The sequence below is a fragment of the Coturnix japonica genome, chromosome 9, assembly GCF_001577835.2.
Source record: "Coturnix japonica isolate 7356 chromosome 9, Coturnix japonica 2.1, whole genome shotgun sequence".
NCBI classification, from domain to species: domain Eukaryota; kingdom Metazoa; phylum Chordata; class Aves; order Galliformes; family Phasianidae; genus Coturnix; species Coturnix japonica.
In genome coordinates, this window is record NC_029524.1 from 11017252 (window position 1) to 11043583 (window position 26332).

The 26332-nt window shown below is 47.3% G+C and overlaps 1 protein-coding gene and 1 long non-coding RNA gene across 3 annotated transcripts; both read left to right on the forward strand.

The window, feature by feature from the left end:
* Positions 1-944: 944 nt before the first annotated feature.
* On the forward strand, positions 945-13276 carry LSG1 (large 60S subunit nuclear export GTPase 1). Its single transcript, XM_015871840.2, has 14 exons — positions 945-1490; positions 1564-1681; positions 2334-2454; positions 3186-3272; positions 4167-4253; positions 5725-5785; positions 6516-6692; positions 7259-7681; positions 7815-7916; positions 8688-8831; positions 9143-9266; positions 9895-9974; positions 10579-10752; positions 12075-13276. The coding sequence occupies exons 1-14, from the start codon at positions 1410-1412 to the stop codon at positions 12252-12254; spliced, it is 1959 nt and encodes a 652-aa protein (XP_015727326.1). The 5' UTR covers positions 945-1409; the 3' UTR covers positions 12255-13276.
* A 1064-nt stretch (positions 13277-14340) lies between these two features.
* LOC107318238 lies at positions 14341-25734 on the forward strand. Of its 2 annotated transcripts, XR_001557241.2 has the most exons (5): positions 14341-19326; positions 23698-23743; positions 24276-24342; positions 25005-25123; positions 25393-25734. It is a non-coding gene; the product is annotated as an uncharacterized LOC107318238 (long non-coding RNA). The 2 variants fall into 2 exon arrangements; XR_001557239.2 differs by having other exon boundaries at positions 14341-23743.
* Positions 25735-26332: the final 598 nt, after the last annotated feature.

Consider the following 26332-nt stretch of genomic DNA (forward strand, 5'->3'; position numbering starts at 1 on the left):
CTAGGCTTCCTCTTCACTTGCTGTGCCACACCACTGCAGCCCCCCTTGCTCCATTAATGCTCCCAACGGTGGTCTCTCTCTGCTTCATTGATCTGTAATTGTGATAAACTGAAGTTTCAGCCCTTTGTTCCAAAGCAGGACAAAGGGAGTGTCAGGATTTCCTATTACATGGAAAGCCTGAGTGGGTCCCAGGCCCAGGAGCAGGTACTGCATCCCCTGTGCCAACATTGCTCCATTGGCTTTGTCCATCTGCTGGGTGCTCAGGCAGCCCGAGGTGTGCCAGCCAAGCAGGGGACAGACAGCATGAAATGTGCTCTGCTTTCAAGGAAAAGGTCATTAAGGTCATTAATGCCTTTAACTCACAGCTCTTGCCTACATGCACGGGTGCCAAAGGGCAGCATCACCCATCCTGATGGACCAGAGCATGGAATGAGCGATTAGAGGATGGAGTGAGGACCATGTGGTGACAGCCCCGTGACAGCCCATACTGAGGGCTGCTGCTGCTGCTGCTGGGTCACACCTCTTGCAGTTGTTTTTCAGCCACCCAGGGCAGGCACACCCTGCTTCCTGCACGGGCAGCCCCGGCATTTCCTGCTGCTATAATTAGTAGGGCAGTGGGGAACGGCGTGCAAACCCTCCCCAACCTTTGGGGATGAACACAGGGCTATAGCAGGCACCGTCCTCCTGCAGTGGCCGAGGGGCAGAGTGGCACTGGGGAGCTGCAGCCACCCTGCCAGCTTCCTGTGGTTGACCTTCCTTCACTGCACCGGGCAGGAGGGTGATCATATCTGTGTGACTGTGGGATAAGTGCAGTCTAAACAACTCACCCGTGGGCTGCAGTGGAACTGCTGCCATCCCGGGGCCCAGCCTGCAGCACACAGCTCCCTCCATCCCAGCTGTGCTATGGACCCATAGGGTCAGGCCAGCACCCCGCTGTGCTGCCCGGGTTGGGATGCAGCTGAGGCCAAGGGGGGTCGTGCAGATGCAGCCCCACACAGAGAAGAATTGCCTTTGTATCATTGTGTGTGGGGGGGTCATATAATATCATCTGCTGGTGGGGCTGGTGACGGCGCTGAAAGGAGCGTTGTGAAACTACATGAATAATGAATGGCCGTCACATGAACGTTGCAGACACAGTCCCGAGCTCTGCCAGAACTGCAAAACGGAGCAGAAGCTGCCCACAAAGCGACCACTAAGCGACCACTAAGCGACCACTAAGCGACCACTAAGCGACCTCGTGTAGGCCGAGCACCTCACACACAGCCCGGCTCGGAGCCCCCGCGCCCCCCGGCGGCGGTGAGGGCACGTCCGGAACCTCAGCGTCCGGAACGCGGCTCCGGGGAGCGGCGGAGCGCTGTGGGCGGTGCGCAGGAAGCGGGGAGGCCGCAGTTCCTGTTCCACCGGGCCGCATGGGGAGGAAGCGGGCCGTGGGGCTGGGCCGCTCCCTGCAGCGGCAGCGCGGCTCGGAGCGGCGGGGCGCCCCGTCATGGGTACGGGACGGGCTGTGGAGATATGGGGGGGGAGCCGGGATTCACGGTGTAACGGCGGTGTCTGTCACGGCAGCTGCACGTCAGCGAGGTCGGGGACGAGAGGGGCCCGGAGCGGCGATCGGCGGTGGAGCAGAGTCCGCTGGAGGAGTTCCTGGCCACTGCGGAGCTCGCTGGGACTCGGTTCGTGGCCGGTGAGTGAGGGGCTGGAGCATGGGAAGGGGCGGGTGGTGAAGGGTGAGCAAAGCCCCAAAATGGAGGTAAGGGAACACTTTGCTATAGAAAGGGAAAGGGGGACTGCACAGAAATCAAGATAAAGGGTAACTGTAGATAGTTTATATTTAAAAGGGCAGGGAAAGGGGGAATTACAGACACTTAGTCAAAAGAAAACCAGAGAAGTGGGCTATAAAAGATAAGAAGAAACTGTCCGGAGACCTCTGACAAGAAGGATTAGATACCCCCGGGCAAGATGATGCCGACATGGGAGAACAATAACAGCAGATAACACCAAGAAGAAAACAGAAGAATTTCACCCCAAAACAACGGCAAGGGTCGCGGGGAATGGGGTCAGGGGGAATGAGGGAATGGGGTCATAGGGAATGTAATGAATATGTAATCAAACTGAGGAGGAGACTATTGATTATGTATTAGCTTGACCTATATCTGTAACACACTTTTCTCCTTACGGTGTGCAAGTTTGGAGGAGCTATCCCCCTTGCACCCGGCGCTGCGCAACGCTGGAATAAACATACCTGCTTTATAACCCATCTCTGGATTATGGAGTTTGATTCCGCAAGTCAGTGGCTCGGGGTGACGCTGCCATGGTCTCTCCCTGCTGCTCCGCAGAGCGCCTGAACATCCAGTTTGTGTCTGCCCAGAGCCGCACCGGGCTGCTCACTGCACAGGAGGCACAGCGCGTCCGGCAGCTGCATGAGGAGAACAGGCAGTTCCTGCGCATCCCAAGGAGGTGGGTCCTGCAGGGTCGGGATGAGGCTGTGCTGTGCAGTGGGCTGAGCTGCAGGCCCGGGGATGGCCTGTTAAACCAGTACTATGAAATTAGACCTGAGAGTGGCCTGTCAGTATCTGCAGGAGGGCTGTAAGAAGGAATGGGACAGATTCTTCAGCAGGGTGTGTTGTGACAGGACAAGCGGTAGTAGTTGCAAAATAGGAGGGGGGAGATTTATGTTGGGTGTAAGAAATAGGTTTTTCTTATGTTAAGGTTAGTGAAGTATTGGCATAGGTTGGTTAGAGAGGTGGTGGTGTCCGTCCTTGGAGACACTCAAGGTCAGGCTGGATGGGGCTCTGAGCACCTGATGGAGGTGTAGGTATCCCTGTTCATTGCAGGGATTGGACCAGATGGCCTTTAAAGGTCACTTCCAACTCAGGTGATTCTGTGATTCTCTCTGTGTGGTGGACCCTAATTCAACATGCTGCAAATGTTAGCTGCAATAACCAGTTTTGTGAGATCTGTCATATGTGGGACAGCAGCCTGTTGTGTCAGCTGGTGGGATCTAGAGAGAACAAGGAAATGGAGGGGTACTTAAAACTGCAGAAAAGAGATGTGTACGTATGTGAACTGCAGCCATGTAATCGTAGCTGAGTGTGTGGTGCCTGTGTTCTTCATGAATGAGTAATGCAGCAATGTGTGTAGTATAACTGCTAAAACTGACCATTCACTCCCAAACGTGCTTGTTGCAGGCCATATTGGGATAGGACAACCAGTTCTGAAGACTTGAAGCAAGCTGAGCGAGAGAGCTTTCTTGAGTGGAGGAGACAGCTTGCCCAGTGAGTATGCTGAGTATGCTGCTTGTGTCTATGGCAAATGAGCTGATTGGAATCTGGGATACAGGCAGAGGTGAATTGTGTTTTTAGAAGTCTAGCAAGGGTAAACAACTTATTTTCAGAGGCATTCTGCACTTATTCTTGAAGTCTGGACATCCCAGCCACAGTTCAGGCTCATCTTTATCACAAGCTTTATGTAGTTCTCTTCTGCATACATGTTCTTGTGCTGCATGTGGCCAAGATTCTTGCTGTGTCTGTCCATAGTTGCTGCTTCCCATTTTCCAGATTCTATTATCTAGTTTGTTAAAAACTTTTCATTAAGTTTTGTCCCTGTGATACCCTGATGTTTACAATGGAGCATTACATTCTGTTCTTGCCTGTGAAGTGAGGAATGTGTTGTCTAAGAGCAGCAGTGCTGCCCTGAATTTCTATAGCATGGTGCTGCCAGCCCTGTCTAGAGCAGATTGTGCTGCTCGCGTGCTGCTTTGGCTGCCTTGGCTGCCTTGGTAGGTTAGGTTGTAATATTGCATGTGCACAACGAACCCACTTTACCCTGAGCAAAGTCACTCATGCTCTAGTAACAGTGAGTTAAAGATTGCGTGAACCAGTTTCAAGTACTGCCCAAAATACATTATTTTCTCAAAGGTGAAACTTGGTGGCTCTGAAATTTCACAAATATTCTTTGTGTTTTCCATAACTTAATGCTTCTCCCTTGTTACAGTCTGGAGCCATTGTGTCCCTGTTGAACCAATGTTCTGCTAGCAGAAATAATGCCTACTGCTCGAGTGATTATTATAGCTCTCTCTGCAACTAAAGCCTCCTGGGTCTAAGGAGGTATTGCTATCGTGCACATTGCCTGACATAAGCCAAATATGTCTTTTCTCTGTTTTGCCATAGCCTTGAGGAAGAAAAAAAGTTAATTCTAACCCCATTTGAAAGAAACTTGGAATTTTGGCGTCAGCTTTGGAGAGTCATTGAAAGAAGGTAAAAAGAAAATTGTTTGCTTCTTCAAATTATTGTGTATTGTTTTTTTTTCACCTGAGTTGAAGCCTTTAAGTCAAATCTCAAGTGTCTGAGTACAGGAAAAGCCATTACAATAAGGAATATTTCACTGTCAGCTCTGAAGTGATTTTGCTTTGAAGTGATCAAAAGTTGATGGCAGGAGGAGCAGCTGATTGCAGTGCATGTTGGGTCTCAGCATGGCAGCTCTGCGGCCTGTTTGTTGTGAGTCTCAGGGTTATTCAGATGTTGCTCTTCCAGTCACCACTTGGGAGGCATCTTTTGGGGATGTTTCTTTGAGGTCTTTTGCCAAGATTAACCCTTGCCCCTCTCTCAACCACACAGCGGTATCCTGACTTTCAGGGGTGAGAGACAAGGAAGAAACAACTAAGTAGCTTTTGGAAAGAAAGAGCCTTTTGGTCTTTGGCTTCTTATCATACAGAGAAGTTGCAACAGTGCACAAGAGAACAGCCCGTCATCACAGAAATAGCTTTGTTTGCTCTGCAGAGCTGGAATACAGTAGGAGTGCTGTCTCCTAAGTTAATCTGATGGAGGCATTTAATTTCACTAGCAATTAAGTTCGAGAGCATCTCTTCTGATTTTCTCAAAATTGAAAAATACTTCAGCAGTGAGGTCATGGTGAGCTGATCCTTTCACAGAAGTGGCTTTGTACTGGGTTCCATTGTGGCTCTGAGTGTGTGAGAGCTGGGCTGGGAGCATCCACTGCAGTGTATCACTGTGCGCGCTGTGAATGTGTATTTTGAGGTGGGTGCAGTGTGTTGTTAATGCCTTTCTGCTCATATTGCGACTTCCTATTTCAGGTAGGGTGAGTACATATACCATCTTAGAACTCTGTGGGAAAGTCTTTCAGTCCCTTACATTGCTTTCTAAATTTGATTCCTTGTCAGCCTTTTCTTGTTGCCCAGCTGTGTGATTGAATAGTTTTCTGTATCCTATCAGAGTACGTAGTGTCACCTTCTTTCAGTCTTTGTTCAGTACATCTTTGTACCCATGTTACTTGTTCGATGATTCCCTTGGAGTTGGAGGGGATTATATTGTTTGTTTGTTTTTTTCTATCCAACTGCATAGTGATTAATGACTTAATTCCTCCATTCAACCTGCTGTGCTCTGAAGCTACTCTGAGCTAACAAAAATGGGCAAGCAGACTCATCAGAGAAAGAGAATCTGTATACTTGCTTTCCCTTTGCTTACTATACAGGAGGACTAGCTGAGTGAGACAAGCACTGTATAGCAGTATTGGCTAATGGCATAGACATGGCTCTTTTTGGGCATGTGGGATGCTAACATACTTTGTTAATTCAGTAAAGGTACTTAATAGGTTAATGCAGTTCAAATAAGTGAAATTCATAACAAAGCTTGAAAGTGAGTAAAAGATTCTTTCTTTGTGGCAGCATGAGGAGGAGTATTTCACAGTGTTCCTTTTATTTTTTTTTAGTGATATTGTAGTCCAGATTGTGGATGCTAGAAACCCCCTTCTTTTTAGATGCCAAGATCTGGTAAGTAAACCATCTTCCTGGTGGGTTTCATTTTTATTTCTGAAAGCTTATGCATGTGGTTTATTTTTTTTGTACGTTAAGCCATGTCACACCTTGAAGCCATTCTACTCCTGTGCTTATATGTATACCTTAGGCAAGTATTCTAGCATCAAATTATTTTTAAGTTCTTTTTCATGTTTCACACGACATATAGTCAATTTAAGGACAGTTCTGCAGGCATGACGTAGCAGATGGCATATTGCTTCCCCTTACCCTCTAGTGCCCATGCTTAATCACCTCTCCTTTAATTCCATTGTGCTGCGGGTGGTGGAATGAGCAGTGTGATGGAATAATAATGGTGATCATCACTGTAATGAAAAAAAAAGATTTAAAATTATTGAAGGAACCACTTTGTAATGAAAATCTGTAAAATACTGCATTACTGTAATACAAAATTGCTCAAACAGGCTGCTCTTAGGAGTCACTGCTGTGATGTGTCTTGCCATCAGTCTAAGCAGACAAGATGTTGGCGTTTGTGGCCAGGAACAGCGTGTACTGCGGTAGTTGAGTGCTTCAATTTAGTGCTTGTAGCTGTCTGCACAGCACCAGATCTATCTAACCCAAGAGACAGTAAATCTAGTTACACTCGCATGGAGCTGGATGGTGCAACTTGTCCTGCTGTTTTTCTGTTACCTTGTGAGGGAGGAGTCAAAAACTTGGTAAGAGCTTATTCTTCCCTTGTTTTCATCAGGAAAGTTATGTTAAGGAAGTCAGCAATGACAAGGAGAACATGATCCTGATAAACAAAGCAGATTTGCTGAGTGAGGAGCAGCGGGCTGCCTGGGCACAGTTCTTTGAGAAGGAGGGTGTTAAAGTGGTGTTCTGGTCGGCGTTAGCAGAGAGCAGACGGCTATCTGGAGAAGTAAAGGTGGGTGACCAGTTCAAACTGGGCATGTGCTGGCTGCCTCCAGTAACTTGTTTTGCAGTTACATCTCTTGTATATCTAAGCTCACTTCTAGGAAAGGCACAGACTTGGGATACTATTTCTCTCAGGACCTGTGTGGCTGTACAACAGCATTTTAGTAATTGGTTTGGGGGCTAAAGTGGGGAGGGTAAAATGGAGAATGAACTGGTGCATCTTTTAGTCACTGTAACCATCATGGGTTGGGTTGGAAGAGGCCGTGAAGATCACCTAGTTACACCCCCTGCATTGGGCTGGCTGCCCCCCACCACCTCAGGCTGCTCAGAGCCCCATTTAATCTGGTCTTGGGTGCCTCCTTGGAATATTTTTTTCAGTCTCCTAAAATGGACTGGTTGTTTGTATGTCCTACTTCAGTCCACTAAATCAACTAATTAATGCAACATTAGGAGTTAATTGCCAGCCCTTTGGATCTGAATAACAAAAAGATGATTGATTTGCCCTGCAGCAAGTGGAGTAAACAGCTGCGCTGTGTGCTGTCTTTAACTTCTACCTATGAAATACTGTTTACACAGGAACTGGATGCTGACAGTGTAGCAGATGACCTGAGTGATTCTGAGGAGGAAAGTTCCAGTCAAGAAGATGTCACTACGGAAGATGGTGCAGAAAGCACATCCACAGGCAGTGCTTTGCAAACTGAAAACCAGTGTTTGCTTAGTGACGATGACAGTAGTGATGAATATGAAGACTGTCAAGATGATGAAGAGGATGACTGGCAAACCTGTTCTGAGGATGAAGGTGGGGACAAAGTAAATGCTGTTGCCCCAAAGAGTATGGAAAGCAGAACTGATATTCTTACAATACAGCATGTAGTGCAAGACCAGAACAAGAACATCAAGAACTTTAGCCATCTGGTACAGAGAAATGAGCTACTGGAGATATTCAAAACACTGCACAGCGGACCAAGGGTGAAGGATGGGGAAGTAAATGTCGGACTGGTGAGTTGGACCTCATGCTTAAAATGGGACTGGCTAAATCTAAGTTTTAAATCCCTAAAACTTTGCAAGAGAAGCAGTCATGCTGTAGCCTGTATCAACAGTAATCACTGTTACCCTTCCACTTGTCATCTAGGTGGGTTACCCTAATGTTGGCAAAAGTTCAACAATCAACACAATTCTTGGAGATAAGAAGGTGTCGGTGTCTGCAACTCCAGGTCGCACAAAGCACTTCCAGGTATTGCTGACAAAGAGCTTTGCTGTATTTGTTTATGGTAGAAGAGAAATTCATAATGAAATATTAATTACCACTTGAACTTACTGAGAACTGTTTTGCCAGTCTGACTTCTGCCCAGCAGAGTTTAGGTTAGAAAGGTTGGTCTCAGTTTATATCATTTTGTAACTTCAGGCCTTGTTTCTAAACTCCTGCTATGCTTTGAGAGTGTCTCAAGAGAGCTGCTGCGCCATGGAGATATTTTCCACGTCCTGATCTTATTTAGGTAGCTTGACTTCCCAAAACTAAATGGTGCCCGTCAATAGCTGAGCGTCAAGCTTCAGATCATCCTTTCTTGTCCTTACTGCTGTGAGCATGCTGAGTTATGCTGCCTTCTTCATATTAACCAAGCACATAATTTTGAATTGGCAACTCTAGTGATACAGTAGACACTGTGACATTTGTACTTCTGCCACTGATGTCAAAATGTCCAACACAGTTAAAGATCTCTGGATTGCTTTCTCCTCTGACAGTGGCCCCATCAGACTGGAGAGCTGGAGATCTGCCTACCCAGATCTGGGCACCTTGTTTAGGAACCTTGGAAGTGCTGCTGTGTTCTGCATAGGATTTTCTTAATTCACTGGCTGGGGCCAGCAGGGCAGACATCTATGTTAGTAAAGTTTCTTCTTATTCTCATCTGCATCTCTATTTCATGAATGCATTTGATCTCTTGTTCCTTCTTCCTCCATGGATGCTGACTTGCCTTGGTGAACTCATGGTTTATTTGTTGTGCAGACTCTGTATGTGGAGCCTGGCCTGTGCCTCTGTGATTGCCCTGGTCTGGTGATGCCATCTTTCGTCTCCACCAAAGCAGAGATGATTTGTTCTGGAATTCTGCCCATAGACCAGATGAGGGACCATGTTCCACCCATTTCTTTAATATCCTTTGCATGAGGTTTGTGTGAGTGGCTGCAGGAGGATCTGAAATGTGGGATGTTGCATGTTGCAGCCCTTCTATGTGTGCTTATGCACTGAGAGCAGTGGGGATGCACGTTGTTTAAAACAGCCCTGCTGTGTTTGTCTTTTATTGTCTCATTTTAAGTTTATCCTGTTTATCCTTTTATCAGATCTGCATTGCTTTTCTGGTTTGCAACAAGATCCCAAATAATTTTTAACCCATGCTCTTAGAGTGCTCTTAGAGATTACTTTTGTAGCTGAAGATCACAATGTGGTTTCCTTCACTAGTTTATGTTTGCCAGCATATTCCACGAAACATTTTGGAAGCAACCTATGGAATAAATATCATAAGGCCAAGGGAAGATGAGGATCCAGATCGAAAGCCAACAGCTGAAGAGCTGCTAACAGCATATGGATGTGAGTGATGATCCCTTCAAAACCTGTATCCTATACTACATGCATGGTCCTGAAAAACTGCCTTAGAAGATTTTAATGTCAGGTTTGTTATGCGCTGAGCTTCCCATTCGGACGTATCCTCTTCTCATGAAGGGACTCTGCTAACAGCTACTCTCATGTGTTATAATGGTGCGTTGCCAATTTCATCCAACAGATGCAGTGGATGTGTTGTGTTGGTTCATGAAACGCCCTGCCAGTCTGTAGTACAGTGCAATATCTTTTAAGTTGTTCTGTGGTGCTCTCATTGTTTTAGATAATTCACACTGACTGCATCTTGAATTAGATTGAAAAATGCAGCAAAGGCTTATCTCCTTTGTCTGATTCTTTTGATGCAGTTAATCTTCTCTGGCCTTAAAACAAAAGTGATAATACAGCAGGTTCTCTGGTGGCAGGGAGATGTCGGCTTCTTTCAGGTTAGGATGTATCTGTATTTCCTCTACAGGCATCGATGTTCTGTTTTCCTCCATGGTTTCCCCAGCAGAAGCCATTTTCAGAGGGAGGGTTTGTTTGAGGAAGGATACAATGTGCAGTTCGGCAGCTGAGAGGAATGTGTTAATTCTCTACTGACATCATTTTTTCTGTCTTGTAGATATGAGAGGCTTTATGACAGCCCACGGACAGCCAGACCAGCCGAGATCGGCTCGATATGTGCTAAAGGACTATGTCAGTGTAAGTTCTTCCTACATTCGGGTTTTCTTTGCTGCTGGGAGGTGAACTGAAGTTTTTACTGGAGCATGAAGGGTCACAATAAAGTGAATTACGTTCTTTTGGATAAAACTGGTGTACATCAAAATATGCTTTAAATCAGGTTATTTTTATGTTTTAAATAAATGGAATCATCATCTTTTTAAAGCAGACAGAATCTCTTCTGGAAGCAAAACCATTTTATTTAGTTGAACCAGTATTTATATATTAGAGGACTGCAGTTCTGAGTGTTGTGGTACTGCATGCTTGTATAACACCTGTCTGCAACTTAGTGTTGAGTATTAATAGGATCCTCCAGTACTCCTTGAAGAGACTTGTACTGCGTTATCTGAAGCTGGATGTTGCAGTTGAAACAGCTGAAGGGTGCTGCTTTGGATTAGAATGAAGCTTTAACTTCAAACTTGAGCCAGTAGATGCCTGAAAAAGAGACTAAATGTGCTGACAGTCTACCAGCATGAGTCCCCTTAAGTTCCAAGGCCCTTCTTGGCTGTAGAATTGTTCTCTTTATTCTATAGGTCTCTCTTTTTTTTTTTTTTTTTTAGCTAACTTTGTACCATTATTTCCACAGGGGAAGCTGTTATACTGCCATCCACCTCCTGGCATTGACCCAGATGGTTTTCAGCACCAGCATGAAAGGTATCCAGAGAGCAGAATTGTCCAAGCCAGTGGACCAGAGAAGCCTAAAAAGAAAACCAAAGCAAAACAAATTGAAAATGTGGTGGACAAATCATTTTTCCACCAGGTAAATTTGGGGGGGAAGGGATGATTTTTCAGGAGTTATTACAGCAGCATTGATATGTCACAGATACTGGGAAAAATGGCTTTGGTGAAGGCGCACTGAGTTACATTGATTGCTGTTTCATACTATGAGCTCTGCATGTAACTTCTACACAAGATGTCTTTGTGTTTGTTTTTTTTTTTATTATCTTATAAATCACTAGGAATGTCATAGCTAACTGGAAGATAGCTAATGAGGTACACAGAAGTTCATTTTAAAAGGGCAGCAGGGTTGCCCTTGTCATTATGGGCTTAACCATAAGCCTTGAGCAAACAAGAGAAGGACAAAGAAAGGACACAGTAACCAAGACTATCTGGTCCCCCAGACTAACTTTCCTGTCTTATGATCACTTATTTAGGGGACATAATAAGCTTCTTTAAGGCAAATTGATTTAGTACCATGTGGTCGTTTTGATTCAGAACCTAAGATCAGAATAGACAGTGGAATCTGAGTTAAAATGTAGATAAGAAATCTGAAAGTGAGGTAGAAAATGGCAGTTTCTCTGGTGTGCTTCTTGTTAAATCCCACGGGGATCCATTTTGCCCCTGCACTACTGAAAAGAATTATTAATGACTTGGAATGAAATGTCAGATCCATAACTGATGGAGTCTGCATACCTGACAAAGATCAGAGTGGAGTGTTTAGCAGTGATGAGGATGTGTCAGACAATGTGATCCATTCTGTTTGATTAGCTGGTATGAACGGTGTTTGTTACAGCACAGCTAATGATAGTCATGCATTTTGAAACCAAGAACTGAGGCTCTTTTCAAAAACAGCTTTTCGGAAAGCTGTGACCTGAAAAGAATTTTTGGGATTACCAGACTCTTCCTCTGTCTGGCCAAAGTGCTGGCACGTCTGGCTGTGAGCCCCAGCAGTGCTACCCACACTACAGACTTGAGCAAGTTATTTTAGTCTCCGGCTTTCGCAGACGCCAGATTTGTTTGCAAAGACAATGTGTTGTGTGCAAAGCAGAGACTGTGAGAATCGATCTCAGCGCCGTGGCTCATGTCTGTCGGAGCTCTGTGTCTGGTAAACATTCCGCCTCTGCTTGCAGTGCTGAGCACTGAGGACCTGGCTCAGTGAGGCATGGCTGCAGGCAGAACTGGAAAGCACTGGCAGACTTCACTCAGCTGTGTTTTTTGACCTTTCCTGCAGCTCTGGAGCTGGGGACTGAGCAAGTCTTATAGGGTTTGAGCTCGCTTGTGTCTGGTTTTATTAATGTATCACAGATCCTTGTGATTATGTATCTTCTCATCAGTCACTGGTGACTGTGTCTCCCCTTCCAGGAGAATGTTCGTGCTCTGATGAAAGGCGTCCGGGCTACGATGGGATACCGGCCTGGCAGCGGCCTTGTGTCTGTGCCTGCACCCAATGCTGGGAGCGTGGTAGGAAAGCCCTGGAAAAAACACGGCAACAGGAACAAGAAGGAGAAAATTCGCAGGATCACTAAACATCTGGAGAATTAGCCATGGCCCTGATACCCAGCAGTCCCAGGGCAGGCACTGCTCTGTCCTGCAGGCAAAAATTGTAAGTGGGCATCACTAGCTCACCTTGGGAGCTCTGCGCTGTGGGTTGGCCTGGGCAGAGGATAAGAGTGGGCTCTGATACTTGGGAGCTCATCTTTTCTGAGAGAAAAAAATGGACCTGGCCATTTGTGTTACCTGGAAGCTGGCCCAGTTATTTGGGCACCACTGAGATGTCCTTTCAATGGAAGCAGATGGAGCTGTGCAGGAATGTTTTTTCCTCAAGCAAGCCCTGTAAAACTGACTAAAATCTTCATAAACAGTTGAATCTTAATGAGTGATGTTTGTTACCCTGTGAGATGCTATTGCTCACCTCCTGGTTTGTGTGCATTTTTTAAAGCTTGTTTCTTGATCTGACAGGACACTTGAGTGGGTTGAAAAAATTACTTCAAAGATTTTTATTGCCTTTTTCCTTTTCTACTCAGCCCTATTTTATGAAATCCTGAAAGCACTCCCTGTTTCCCAGCCTAAGGCAGAGCATGGGACGCCATGTAAAGGAAGCACTGCCTTTATGTCCTTCACACTGAGCTGGTATCAGTTGTTTATGTGATTTCCTATTGGTATTTTAAAACACTGTTTTCCACGTGGCTGGCAAAAAATCTGCTGGTGCTCATTTGTCCTAAAACATGGTGAGGATTTCACTTTGTGTATTGTTGTGTATATCGTCTTGCTGCCTGTTGTTACACACTATCTGATCTCAGAAGTATTGTTAGCAGCAGATTTCAGTATCTATGTTAGCATTTGATGCTAAAAAGATTCTGCTTATTTGGGGTTGGACTTAAGCAGGACACACTCCTTGTTTTCCCTGCTCAGAAAATATTTGTGTACATGGTCAGAGTTTTTCATTCCTCCTGCAGCATGGAGTAATAATAGGATTGGAAAGGCTCCCAAAGTCAATTTGGGCTTTGCTTTTAGGTGGTGGAACACAGTAACAGATATGGACACTGGTTTCTGATGCTAAAAAAGGGAATGCTGCCTTGTAATTTTTTTCCTTTGCCTTAAGCATGGATGGAGATACCAAAGCGGTTGCTGAGTAGAGCCATAACAGATGTGAGTCATGCAAGCAGACTGCTTTTGGCTTTGTGACCCTTTGTGCACTGGTCATCTATAACTGATTTCATTGCACTGTGTATGCAAAGGGTCTCCTGACAGCATAGCTCTCACCTTGGCTCCTGCTTTCCCTCGAGTCTCTGCATTCAAGTTCTTGATTACATAATTGGAAGGGAAGATATTTCCCTGCCAGCCGTAATTACACTGAACGAATATGGTTGATGGTATTTTAAGTCAATGTCCCATAAAAGACATTGGATTCTCAGAAGATACTATTGTGTCTGACTGTTCTGGAGAATATTTTTGCCTTTCATTCCTGAAAAGAACATGCCTTAGTTACATTGGTCTCCTACCAGACCTTCCCACCCTTGCAGGAGTGGGCTGTGCTTTTGTGCCCAGTGCTATTCCCAGTACCTAACTGCCCAGAAATGCCCCTTTCTTTTTGCCTTATCTTAAGCTGTTACTTGTCATATCATCATGCTAACTGTGGAGCACCCTTCATATTTTTTTCTGTACCACTTTTCTCTTGTCAAATCATTTTGAAATCTTAGCTCACGTTGCATATACTTGGGGTTCCTATTGCATTGTCAGCAGGGCACAGTAAGGTCTCTGTGAGCTTCCTTGCTGGATGGGCCCTCCCACATCTTGTTGAATGGCTGATATCCAAAGCAGCAGGCCCTGCTTTGCTCACAGAAACCTTTTGCTGCAGAAGCTGCTGAGCCACTTGTGTTTGCATGAGTGAATGGAGGATAGCATATATCTGAGCCACCAGTGTTTGCTGAAGTGTGTTACATGCATACGGCTGCTTGCTGTGCTAAAAGGCTCTTGCTTCAATAGAGAAAGGACCATAAACAAGAGTTCTGGACCCAAAAGCTTGTTAATGTTTTATGCTGCTACTGAGCATTGGGGAAACTAAGTAATAGGCAAGGACTGTGGTTCAGTTAGTGCTTTAATGCTTTCCTGTGGTGGTTTGGTCCCATGTTACTCTTGCTGAGGAATGCTGTGCCGGCAGTGCTGACAGCCCAGCATAGCATCCCCAAACAGCTGCCAGGCGTGAGGCGATGGAGAATTCGCTGCTGCCATGAGCCTGCACAAAGCAGGCATTGTGCCTTGCTGCAGCCACCTGCTGGGTGAGCGTCTTTCTGCCTCTCTCTGTGCTTTCTGTAGGCATCAGGTTTCCATTTTTGAGTGCCGCTTGCTCACGTGGAGGGAGCATACGGGCTGTGACCAGCTACAGCTTGTTCTGTGAGTGCAGCATAGCAGCACCCAGAGCTCTTCCTCCCTCCCTCATAGGGGAGAGAGAGCTTTGCTGTACAAGCAGCTTATTTTGCTGGCTAATGCTGCCTGTTGTGCTGCTACTCAGAAGGTTTGTTTGGGGTGTGATAGAGGGTAGAGAGAGAGATCACAGGAGATGTACCAGCACTGCAGCGCCTGTTTGCTCCAGGGTGAGAGGACCAAAAACCGGGATTTGGGACCCTGAGATGTGCTGAGTGCTGTGCCCCCAAGTGCTGCACAGTCAGCACCGCCCGTTAATGCCAAGTATTTCTCTGGAGGAGGCTGAAATCCCCTTTGCTGCCATTGGGGGGCGGCCTCACCCAGCCAGAGAGAGGAATGCTCGAAGGGTTCAGCTCATCCTGGGGCACGACTGGAGGTCAGTGTGAAGGTGAGAGAAAAGCTGCTCCTGGGTCAGAAGAATGTCTGTCCCGGTGATTCTTTGTGGCTGTGCAAAAGGGCCTGGGATGGTGTTGGTGTGGAAGGCCTGTGCTTGCTGTGTGGAACAAACCCGGCTTTGGGCTGCTGCATTGGAGCTGGCCATGTCCCCCTGCACTTCTGTCACTTTGGTGTCATAACAGTTGCAACAAAGAAATAGAAACATTATTATGGCCCAGTGGGCAGTTGCCACAACCCAGCCAGGCTTCTGTTGCTACAAGAAGAAAACAACTGGAATCCCCTGTAGAACCGCCCTCAGCTGCCTTGCGGCTGGTTGTCCTGGTACCCCTGGCAGCAGGTCCTGACCCAGGCAGCTTTGGGGATGTGCTCACCTGGGCATGCAGGGACAGCAGCTGCGTGTCCCCAGCATGAGGCCATGATTGCTGCCAGGGTCTGGGGTGCAGGGAGGGTCTGTGATGGGCCACCCCAAAAGATGGCGTGTCCCCAAGGGACAAGCACTGAGAGCAATGGCTGTCCTGGCACAGCAGCTATGCTTGTGTGATGCTCACAAAATGCCGCTGCACAGGTCACAGAGAAACCAGACGGTCCCTCTGTTAAGCACCATAAGTTTCACTCAGCCAGCACCTCCTGGGTTCCTCAGCCCTTTCCTCATATTGCCTGAAGGGGAGAGAGTGCACAAGAAGGATGGAAACCTAAATTTGTTCTGCTTTGTGCTTTGCATTGCTGAGGAGAAATCCGAAAGTTTTAGTTTCAATTCCAGCCTGTTCCTTTTTTTTGATATAAAGAAGTGGCTCTTGTCCAGCAGTGACTGCTTGTGCCCTCTCTCACATGTGGGTGTGGAATGACAAACTCCTTCCTTTACCAGCTGGGACTTGAAAAGGGGACTGTGCCTGGGCACCTTCCTTTTTAGGATGACTTGGTGGTGCCTCAAAAGATGTGTGATGTGGACCAGAAGAATCCGTAGGACTGTAGGTGCAATCATGGGGTGGCTGTGTTACAGCACTGGCCATGTGCAAGCACCATGGGCCACCTGCACGTTGCTGAGGCTGCAGCTGCAGTGTGTGGCATCCCAGGGACCCCACAGCCCACGCTAATGTATTTGTGACACACAAAGTACTGCTTTGTCTGAAGCTTTCAAAGCCACGGGCTGTGCCCTGCTGCCCCAGCGCTGCAGCTGGGTGGGAGGTGATGGTTGTCAGAGCTGCAGAGGGGGTAGCTCTGTGCTGCTTTGCACTGCACAAGTGAGGAGCAGAGCTGGCACCTCCCTCAGGCAGTGGGAAATGTGCTGTGGAGTGAGGATGGGGCAGTGGGAGATCAGATCCTGCCATGGCAGAAGGAGGCTTTGCAGAGCTCAGGCTGATAAGAACTCTGCAACCAGGTTTCCAAGGGCCAGTGTGAATTGCTGAATGGTGGGGCTCAGAACTCCAGACGCCAGACAATGGAAAGGCTGGAAAGATAAAGGAGAGGAAATTCTTCTGCTGTATTGCCTTTCCTATGGCGATAAGATAACACAAAGTGAAACAAGTGGTGGGCACCACAGCTGCTCCCTGGAACAGCAGGAAGATGTCTGCTGGGGCCCCTGCGGTGCCTGGCGGGTGGTCCTGGGGCAACGTGAGTGGGGTCTGCTCAGAAAACTGTGAGTTTTGAGAAGAGGATGTGATGGGTTTGGTGCTGTTGGAGCAGCATTACTGTGTCTCAGAGCACAGAGACAGGCAGGTCTGACATGGGTCTGGCTGGAGGCACACTCGGAGGTGGCCCAGATTAGCTGCGGAAATCATTGTGGGATATTTTGGGCAGCAGAGCTCAGATGAATGATATGGAGACTGAAAGAAGCTGGGGCTGCCACCTCTGGCTTGGGAAGTCCCAGGGCTGTGCTGCAGGGAGCAGAAGGGGGGGTGAAAGGAGGTCACTGTGCTGCCATCTCTGCTTTGTCCGCACAGCTCCTGCTCTGGCTGTGGCCTGGCCCAGGTTTGCCAGGACGAGGTGGACCCTCATATGCTTCAGTGGCTGCTTTTGTGTCCCACTGTTATAAATCAACTGTTATAAATCAACCTTTGGATAGTGGCTGTGCTTGGTGGGGCAGGGCCAGGTCCCCTCTTGTGGATGTTTCCAAGGAACCTTGTCATCATTCTGGCAAGAAATACTTGTTTCAGGTGGGATCTTAGGAAAAATTTCTTCTCAGAAAGACTGGTGGTGCACTGACACAGGCTGCCAGGGAGGTGGTGGAGTCACCATCCCTGGAGGTGTTCAAGAACTGTGGATATGTGGGAATAGGGAACATGGGCTGATGGTTGGAATTAATCTCAGTGCTCTTTTCCAACCTTAATGATTCTGTGCTCTGTGCATAGCTCCCACATCCTCACTGAAGCTGGGTGCTGTGCAGGAGCATCCCCACGCAGTGGAGCAGCTTGCAGTGGAGGTAGGAGCACCATGGTGAGCACCATAGCCAGTGCGGTGGTGGGTGATGAGTGCAACATAGCAGGAGTATGGCCATTGCCATAATGAAGAAGGGCCAGAAGGACGAATTGATTCCAAGACCAGTGGGAGCAGCCCCAAGGCTGGGAATGGCATGCATCTTCTCCCAAGTGGCTGCTTCATGCCTGGCTATAGGTCAATACAGGGGCCCCATCCCCTGTGGTGAAGTCATGCCTTTGATGTGCTGTGAGGCTGCCCCGTGCCGCTCTGCAGCATTGTTGGGCAGGATCTGAGCAGCCATTGTGTGAGGCAAAACAAACCCTTCCTATCGTGTCAAAGGCTCATGGGGTGGCCCTGCTTCCAGCTGCCGGCTGAAGCACCAGCGCAGCCCTGCCAAAGCCCGCTGATAACAATCTCCTCTTGCAAAAGGGTTCAAGTCCCCACTCTGGTGGGTGATGTCACCTTATCAGCGCTCAGGGCTGATGATAAAGGGATCAATCCAAGCACAGCCACCTCCCCACCGCAGCGCCGGCTGCAAACACAATGCACGGGGCCCTGCGTGCTCCTTCCCAGCAGGAGGGTCGTGCAGCCTGGGCCCCGCGCAGCACCGGGATGGGAACAATAGTGGCCGTGGCAGTGCTGGAGGGTGGGCGACTCCTGAGAATCATGTGTGTACCCTAACTGCAGCAGAGGCAATTTGTCAAAGTCCTATTTTCCTCTCGCTGATAAGATAGGGCTCATGGAGTACAATAATGTCTTCCTGAGATACAATTGTGGCTCTTCTACTCAGTGCACGCAGAGGGAAGGCTAATTTTGGTCTCACTAGGCTGGAGGGGGGGGGGGATGTGAGAGACCAAGCAGCTCTCCATGCAGCTGTGCTGCTGCAAGTGATGAGCATAGGCCTTTGGCAAGTTCTGCCCCAGCAACTTGAAGAATGCTTTGCCCCCGCCTTGCTCCATTACCCCAGCTGCCAAGGCACAGTTGTCTTGTCCCTACCAAGCACAGCACTGGACTGTGCCTGCTGGGAGACACCAATATCCCCAGCCTCCCTGCTGGTGCTCTAACACTACAGCTGCACAAAGAGCTGGTGCAAGTAGCTTTGTGGTCATGCAGAAGGTGTGGTGCTGCTTGGGGATGCAGCACTGCCCAGCACCTGCAGCTGTGCCATCAACTCAGTGCCATCTCAGCTGCTGAGGAACAAGCATTAAAAGGCACAGCTGGCAAAATCTGACCCCACCCCCCCGGGATCTGGGCCTTTAAAATAAGAATGGAGAGAGTGCTGTGAGGAATTGGAATGGGGTATTTGGTGGGGGCTGGATCCTGCTTCCCTCAAAGGGCAGCGTGTAGCACTGCCTCCCAGCAGCACAGCCCTCTGGCAGAGCTGACGTTTCCATTTTGGCAAACTGCTTGGGATGCACTTTCTCCGCAGCTTGAAATCTGAGCATAATGCTATCTTCACAAACCATATTCACCAGCCTGATAATGTGACACAACAGAAGGTCAGTGGAAAAGCTAATATAACTTATTGGCTGATTTTAAAAAAAATCTAATCATCTGTTTTTCCTTTTTCCTGACCCCACCACCACCCGCACCCAGCGCCCTGCTGACATTTTCCAGCTATTCCCAAAACAATGGTGAGGGTGGGAATGCTGCGAGCAGGCAGAGCTGTGAAGAGTTTTCCTGTGAGGCTGCTGCTGCATCTTGCTGCTCTGGGATGGTGCAGGCTGTGCTTGAGCCAAGGACACTGGCATGGGCAAGGACAAAGATGGCACCAGGTTTCAAGGACAGATTCTCTGGAAACAAGGCCCTTTGGGTGAGCTCTCCATCAGCACATGCCACACTGCATCTCGGCAGGGAGAAAACCTGGAGCAGTGTGTAGGTGGGTGCACACCTTTGCACATGTATGTGTGTGGTGGGAAGTGCTGTCACGCAAGCTCTGCTCTTGCACGTTCCTCCCTAGCCACTGTGAGCATGCTTCCACTTGCTTGCCCAAGTGCATGGGGTTGAAAACCACAGGGAGCAGCTGCTTCACCCCACTGCTGTTCTCAAGCCACTTGTCTCCTCCTGCCCTGAGGCCTGTGCTGTCTGCACAGCCCTTGCTATGTCTGGAGCAATTGAGCAGCCTGATGGTTGTCAGGGCATGACCTATCCTGAGGACTCAGGTGAGCTTGCCTCATCAGGGTGAGGCTGCAAAGACTCATTTCTAAAGCTAATACTTTACAGATGCAAGAGAAAGGACTTCAGGGGGCAAAGGAGGACAGAAGGGATCTGGAGGCTACTTATTCAGCAAGAACTGTTGCTTGGAAGTGGAGGTTTTGGGGTTGCTGCTGAGCCCTGGGAGGAAGAGCACCAGGAGGCTGCCTTCTGGCTTAGGCAAGGAAAGAGAGTTCAGGGGCTTTCTGTTGGGCTGCAGTGAATCCCTCTCACTTGAGTGCTTGGCAAGGAAAGGGGCTGCATCCCAGCTTGGCTAGGAAGTGCTTCCCCATCTTATAGATAGGCAAAGCTGAGGCATGGGAGCAGAGCTGGAGGCAGAAGGTGGGCTCGTGCTCCCAGCTAACAGCTTGCCCTGGTGTTTTCTGAGCTCCTCTCCTTCTGCTCTGCTCTGACAGGGCTTAACTTAAGGTTGGATGGGGAATTTAGTCTGGCTAAAGCCACAACAAATCTTAGCTGGTGAGATGAGCTGGTGTGCTTTTGTAGTTAGAGCTTAATTACTGCTAATGCAAGAACACTGCCTTCTTGCCAGAGGCTTGCTTTCATCCCTGCTCAGACATCACACATCTACTGTTGGCAGAAGCATGGAAATGCCGTGAGTATCCCACAGGCAAGAATTCCTCATCCTGCAGCTGAAGGGCTGTGGCGTGGTGCCTTAAATCTTCCTTCCCTCTTCAGAAGCATGTCAGAAACTTCTGGGTACCACAGGGATAAAGTCATGCTGGTGTGACTTGAGAGAGTTATTTGTGCTGGAGATGGGGCTTTGTCCTGCACTTTAAAGTACTGTCACTGGGCTGTGCCTCCTCCCTATGCGAAGTCCACATGTGTTATGCAGTGCCTGGTGCTGGCTGTGTCACAGCCCTGCCCAGCGCAGCCATTTTCCCTGATACCGCAGCTGGCCTTTGGAGCTGGGTGGGCCTTGCAGCAAGGGTGTGTGCAAAGAAGGGCTGTGAGGCTGTCAGGTCCCACCCAGAAGAGGCCTCAGGTGGGAGTAGTAGGAGATGATGAGAATATGTTGTAGGAAAGCTATCATAAGAACAGTGGGTTGTGTGGACAGTCAGGGTGCTGTTTTGGATCATAGTTATATGGCCAGCTTGAGTGCACCCTGGGCAGCCTCAGCTGATGGAGGACAGCCAGCCCATGGCAGCTGTAAGGACTGGATAGGCTTGAAGGTCCTTCCAACCAAAGCCATGCAATGATTCTGTGCACTTGTCCAAGTCTTGTGGTCCTCTCTGGGCCAGGTTCTATCAGAAGCAGGCATGGGTGTGTGTATGTCCATGGCTGCAGTAGCTTCTCCATAACCAATGTAGAAGGACAGAATGTGAATGCAAGTGTTGCACGTGCTGTCTGGTCATTCCTTAAGAAAAGTAATCAAAGCCAGGGTGGTGTTTTTATTTTTCAGTGCAATAGTGGAACTTTGCTATGATAAATATGTCTTGGAAACCGGGAATGCAAACTACACTTGTTCAAAGACTTTTTTCCAGCGTTGCATATCTAAAGCTGTTCATCAGAGAAGAGTCTTTGCTGGACTGAGTGTAACAAGGATTGCATTCTTGTTCCATGCTGAGGATATGAAAGCAAGACACTGATCTTTGTAGATCTTGAAGAATGTGCCAGTGGTATTTCAGTAATCTAATGCTCTGCAGCCTGTGAAGGCTGCACAGTAACTGAAAGGAAATATCTTTGTTTTTATTCACTTGGCTTTATTCCTAATTCATTCTTTGATGCCATCAGCTTGGGATAATACATTTTTAGAGATATGCTTGAAATTAAGGAAATGAGTCTGATTATCAAAGTCCTCTAAGCATATTTTCAGGGAGAAATGTACAACAATAGAGGTATTAAAAGCCCCATTTTCAAGCAATTCTAATAAAATAAAAACATCGTGCTGCTAGATGGTGAGGTCCATTAGCATTGTGTGCATTCTCCGACCTGAGAGGATATCTGCTTTTCCAGTTGAGAAAGCTGCTTGATAGTGTGTGCTGTCTGGGCAGAGGCAGACTCATTTAACTGTATCTTCACTTGCAGCCAAATAATAAATGCATGAAAACTTACCTCTTTAGGCAAAAGTGATGGTTTCTCAACTCTTGTGTTTGAGATTTGCCTGCATTCTATTTATTTGTTTGTTTATTATGGTATATCTGTGTTGGCTTGGGTTTTACTGGGATACTTAGTGAAGTCAGTAGCTGTACCGGTTCCTACCTGAGCAGTAAGCTAGAAGCAGGCACAGTCTCCTTGCTGCTTTGCATGGCAGTCATGGGGCTAGCAACAGGAATGGGAAAGCATGATATTTATTCTATCTACTGTAAATGTGAGTATTTCAGATCTTGCTCCCATAAATGAGCAATGAATTCCCCTTTCAGTGCAACTGCTGGTAAAGACATGTCTTACTAAATATGCTGCTGTTGTAATGAAAATATCTAGCAAAATAATTTAAAAACAAGAAGTGAATGTCTGGAAGAAGGAGAAAAGAGATATGGTGACATGAGAAAAGAAAGGCTTCAGCTGTGACAATCTTGGGCACTGCGTACAATCTGCTCTGTAAGTTGTTTCACAAGCTCCTCTGGCAGAGAAGTGATAATAAATTGTTTAACGACTTGGACTTGCCAGAGTAGTTTAAGAAGCTTTAAAAGGAGACATTTAAAGGCTTGTGGCTGTGTATGACTCATCTAGAACAGTAAAACTGCAATTGCAGATTGCTCACCACCATTTCACAGGGCACTCTGTACAGCTGGCTGTGCCCTCAGGAGCTCAGGCACTTGGCTCAGGAGCCCCTGTTCCATCCAGGTGCCAGTAATATGTGGGAGCACCCAGTGTGTGGCCCCAATGCCAGTGCTCTTGCCAGACCTGCTGGCAGTGAGCCCCAGCCTGCAAGCAGCTGAGGTCAGGAAAAGCAGAGGTACGAAAGGTAGGAAGAGACTTTCCTTGCTGGGAAAGTCAAACAAATGGGGCTGGATCCAGCCCGTGTCCCACAGGAGTCCCTGTGGTCATCCCTGGGGAGGACTGGGTGGCACAGTGCTAGCAGAGGTGTGTTTGTGGCTTTGAGGGCCAGATGTGGCCAGCTGTGTGCCTGTGCATTACAGAGGTGGGCCTCTGAACCTACTCTGAGATAAGGCTCGTATTTATACAGGCCTACCAGAAAAAGCAGGGTGGAACACGCTAATATATACACATTAAGGAGACCGAATAAATAAACAGTAGGTTTTGATTTATTTTCTCTGCTACTTGGAGATCTTAGTTTTGGCACAAGATGGATTTTGTACACAAATGTGATCTCCAGTTAGGCTTTTGTGTTTGCTGATTTAGAAATCATGTACAAAGGAGAAAAGCCTTGCAAAGGTTCTTAAAGCAAAAAGATTTTTGTGCTATGTACTGCAGAAGCACATACAGTCCTTGGCTCTGGCAGCTAGGAACTATGCAGCAGGTAACACAGACGTTCTCTGCCCTCAAGAATCTACAGCTGAAGATGAGAGATAACAGTGGAAAAACATACAAAATACAGTTAGGCAGTTTGAGAAAGGGCACTTGCTAAATGCTGCCTACCTGATTGGCATCATTCAGCACATCTGTGCCTCCAAGGGGAAAGTGCAGGGTCACAAAGGAGTGCAAACCTGCTGTACTAGGAAAAGGCTGTGGAAGGGAGCACTCAGTGTCACACACAAAAATTGTTCTACTCAAAGGAAGTCATAAAGGAGTCGGTGACACCCAACTTTATTGGGACCTGTGCTCAGTTCAGATCCACTGGAGAGTACATTCAGGTGGAATATATATGGCTGTGAAATCAAAATATTCCTGGGAAGCCTGTAAAGAAATGCTGCCTTGATTTGAGCAGGCAGTCAGAGCTACTTCTGTCCTCCAGCCCCAAGCTGCTGCTCTGTTCCCACATCTTTTAATTACACTGGCTGTAAACGGCTGTAACATTTCCAAAAGCAGCGACAGAACTGGAGTGTGTGCCCTGGCTCAGTTCCTTGTTAACAAATCTCACAAAGGAGAACTGAACAGGGGAAAAAACCTGCTATTTATTTATTATTTCCACCAGGTTGAAGACCTGATGCTTTAAAAGTACCGAACAGAGGGATTTCTTGGTAAGACAATAATTCATTACATCTTGTGACCTGTCCCTTTCCTAGAACAGGCATAGCTAGCAATGCTGTGGGAGTGCCAGGACTGCCAGTCATCTCCTGTGCTACAAACCAGAGCTGTGCCAAGAGAGCTGGAAAGCAGCTGAAGCAGCTTAAGGAGATGGGTGGAGGGAACATGCCAACCACAAAATTAATTTCTGAATTAATAAAAGCTTGCGTGGTTTGAGGTTTGTGAAGCAATAAACATGTTCAAATTTGCTGGGGACTGAAAAAGAAGAGCAATTAGGTGCAAGGGAAACCTTCAAGGGTAGATAAGGATAATATACTGGAATACACAATGGGCTGAAAAATATTATGAGAAGTTGATCTTTAATTGAAAATGACTAAAATAATTTTGGTGAATGTATATAAGCATGTATCAAAGCAAACCTTGTTGCTCTTATTTAATAGTGAATGATAGAATAAGAGCTTCTGGTTAACAGCAGTAATAACTTCATGTTTTTCCTTTGAAACACATGATAAACTCTTTCACCAGCCAGAACTTAGTCAAGAAGTGGTCTGAGTGTGCTGAGATGCAACGGCAGCTGTGCAATAGTTTTAAGGTAAGTTATAAAGGCAATGCAACCAACTGCACTAATAGGCTGACAAGAAGCTTAGGGCAGCACTGCTCTGTGTGTCACTGGGAGTTACCACCGCCTCATCCAGTGCAATGCACAGAGTGATGAGCTCCACCAGGCAACATGTGTTGGAGCATTTAGTGCTATAAAAGTGCCAAACTGCTAACAATTATGGGTAAGAAAGACTGAGGAAATGCTCCAGTGCAAACCAAGTGGAAACTGGCAGAGTGCTTCACAAATGCGATATTTTGTGACACAGTTCCAGTGTCACGAAAGGAGATTTTTCTGGTCTGAAAATAAAACGTGCTGCTCAGAAGGGGTGGTATAGGCAGCAATGAAGAACTGCATATAGATGAGAGAGATATATATTCAGAGAGCTGACAGCAATGAGTAAATCAACAGTATGGGGAAAAAGGGGAATTAATTAGGGAAACGTAGTGAAACTATACATAACCAATATGATAGATCCTCCATCCAGCGGTGTTTCCACAAGGCAGAAAGAAAAAAACACAGTGGTGATGGAGCTGTCAGACACAGACAGCAACAATACAGTGGGGAAAAAAAAAAAAAACAAAAACCAAAATTATTCAGTGAATTTTTCTGTATTTAATGGATTTATTTATTTTTTCTTTTCCATATATAACCAGGACGAATGAAAAGCACTGGCTAATAACCATCTTTAAAACTAGAGCTAGAGATCTTGCAAGCAGAACTAGGGGAATAACTGTTGATTCCTTATCCTGGAACAGTATCTGCTACGTCCCAGGTAAGCAGTTACCAAAACACAGCTAATGTGATCCCAACCTTTGGCAAAAGCAGTAAGGAGGCTGAGGAAGCACATAATTAAACTGTGACATTAGTAGAGTTAACACATGAACAGAAAATGGCGTTATAAAGTTTTTTTTGTAAGAACACATACTGTGTTGAGGAAGGGGACCATTCTGATCTAAGTAAGCTCGGTATTACATTTAATCTGTGTGTGGCTGCCAGAAGGGGCAGATTTGTTTCTCCTTTTTCTCTTGTTCCCTGATACAGGGGTCATGATCCTGCACGGTGAATCACCTCAACTCACTGGGCCAAGAGAAAACTACTCCTCTTCTACATTATATTGGCACAGCTTCCTGTTGGCTCACCTTGCTGCCTGACTCATGGATGTGTGATTACTGGAGCTGATGCCTGGGAAGAGCTGTGAGCATGCAGCTGGGGCAATGGTGGTTGTGCACTCAGCCTGTTCCCCTTCCTGTACCCACTGCAGTTCCTTGTGGTAGGATTTAACCCTGACCAATTCCCTTCATCTGGGAGGGGGCAGAACTATTAGAAAGAAAACATTATTTGTTAATAAATACCATGTTATGGCTTACAGACACCTGAATGGCTTTCAGTGCTCTTCAGAATCTTTAAATGGTTTTAAGTTAGAAGAGGGAAGATTTAGGTTGGATGTTAGGGGGAAGTTCTTCACTAGGAGAGTGGTGAGGCCCTGGAACAGGCTGCCCAGTGAGGTTGTGGATGCCCCGTCCTTGGAGGTGTTCAAGGCCAGGTTGGACGGGGCCCTGGGCAACCTGATCTAGTAAAGGTGTATGTTTGGTGGCCCTGCCAGGCAGGGGGGTTGGAACTACATGATCCTTGAGGTCCCTTCCAACCCGGGTCATTCTGTGATTCTGTGATGACTGTGTCTCAGGCAGTTTTAGAGGCCTGCACAGTGACAATGTGGCAAGTTGTGCCAGGTTAATATCGCTTCATTTGCCTAACAGTGCTTCTGCTTGAAGTGCTTCATCTGCAGGGCAGGCACAGCAGGAGCATGAACCGCCTGTGCTATGGTCTGTCTTACCCCCATTCCCTGGGAGGAAAGGTGTCATTTCGGATGAGAGGCAATGGCCGCACGTTGCACCAGGGCAGCTTCAGATCAGACATTAGGGGCGACCCACCACGTGCACACCGACCCCGGCCTCCCCCCGTCCATCCCCGCCCCCTTCCC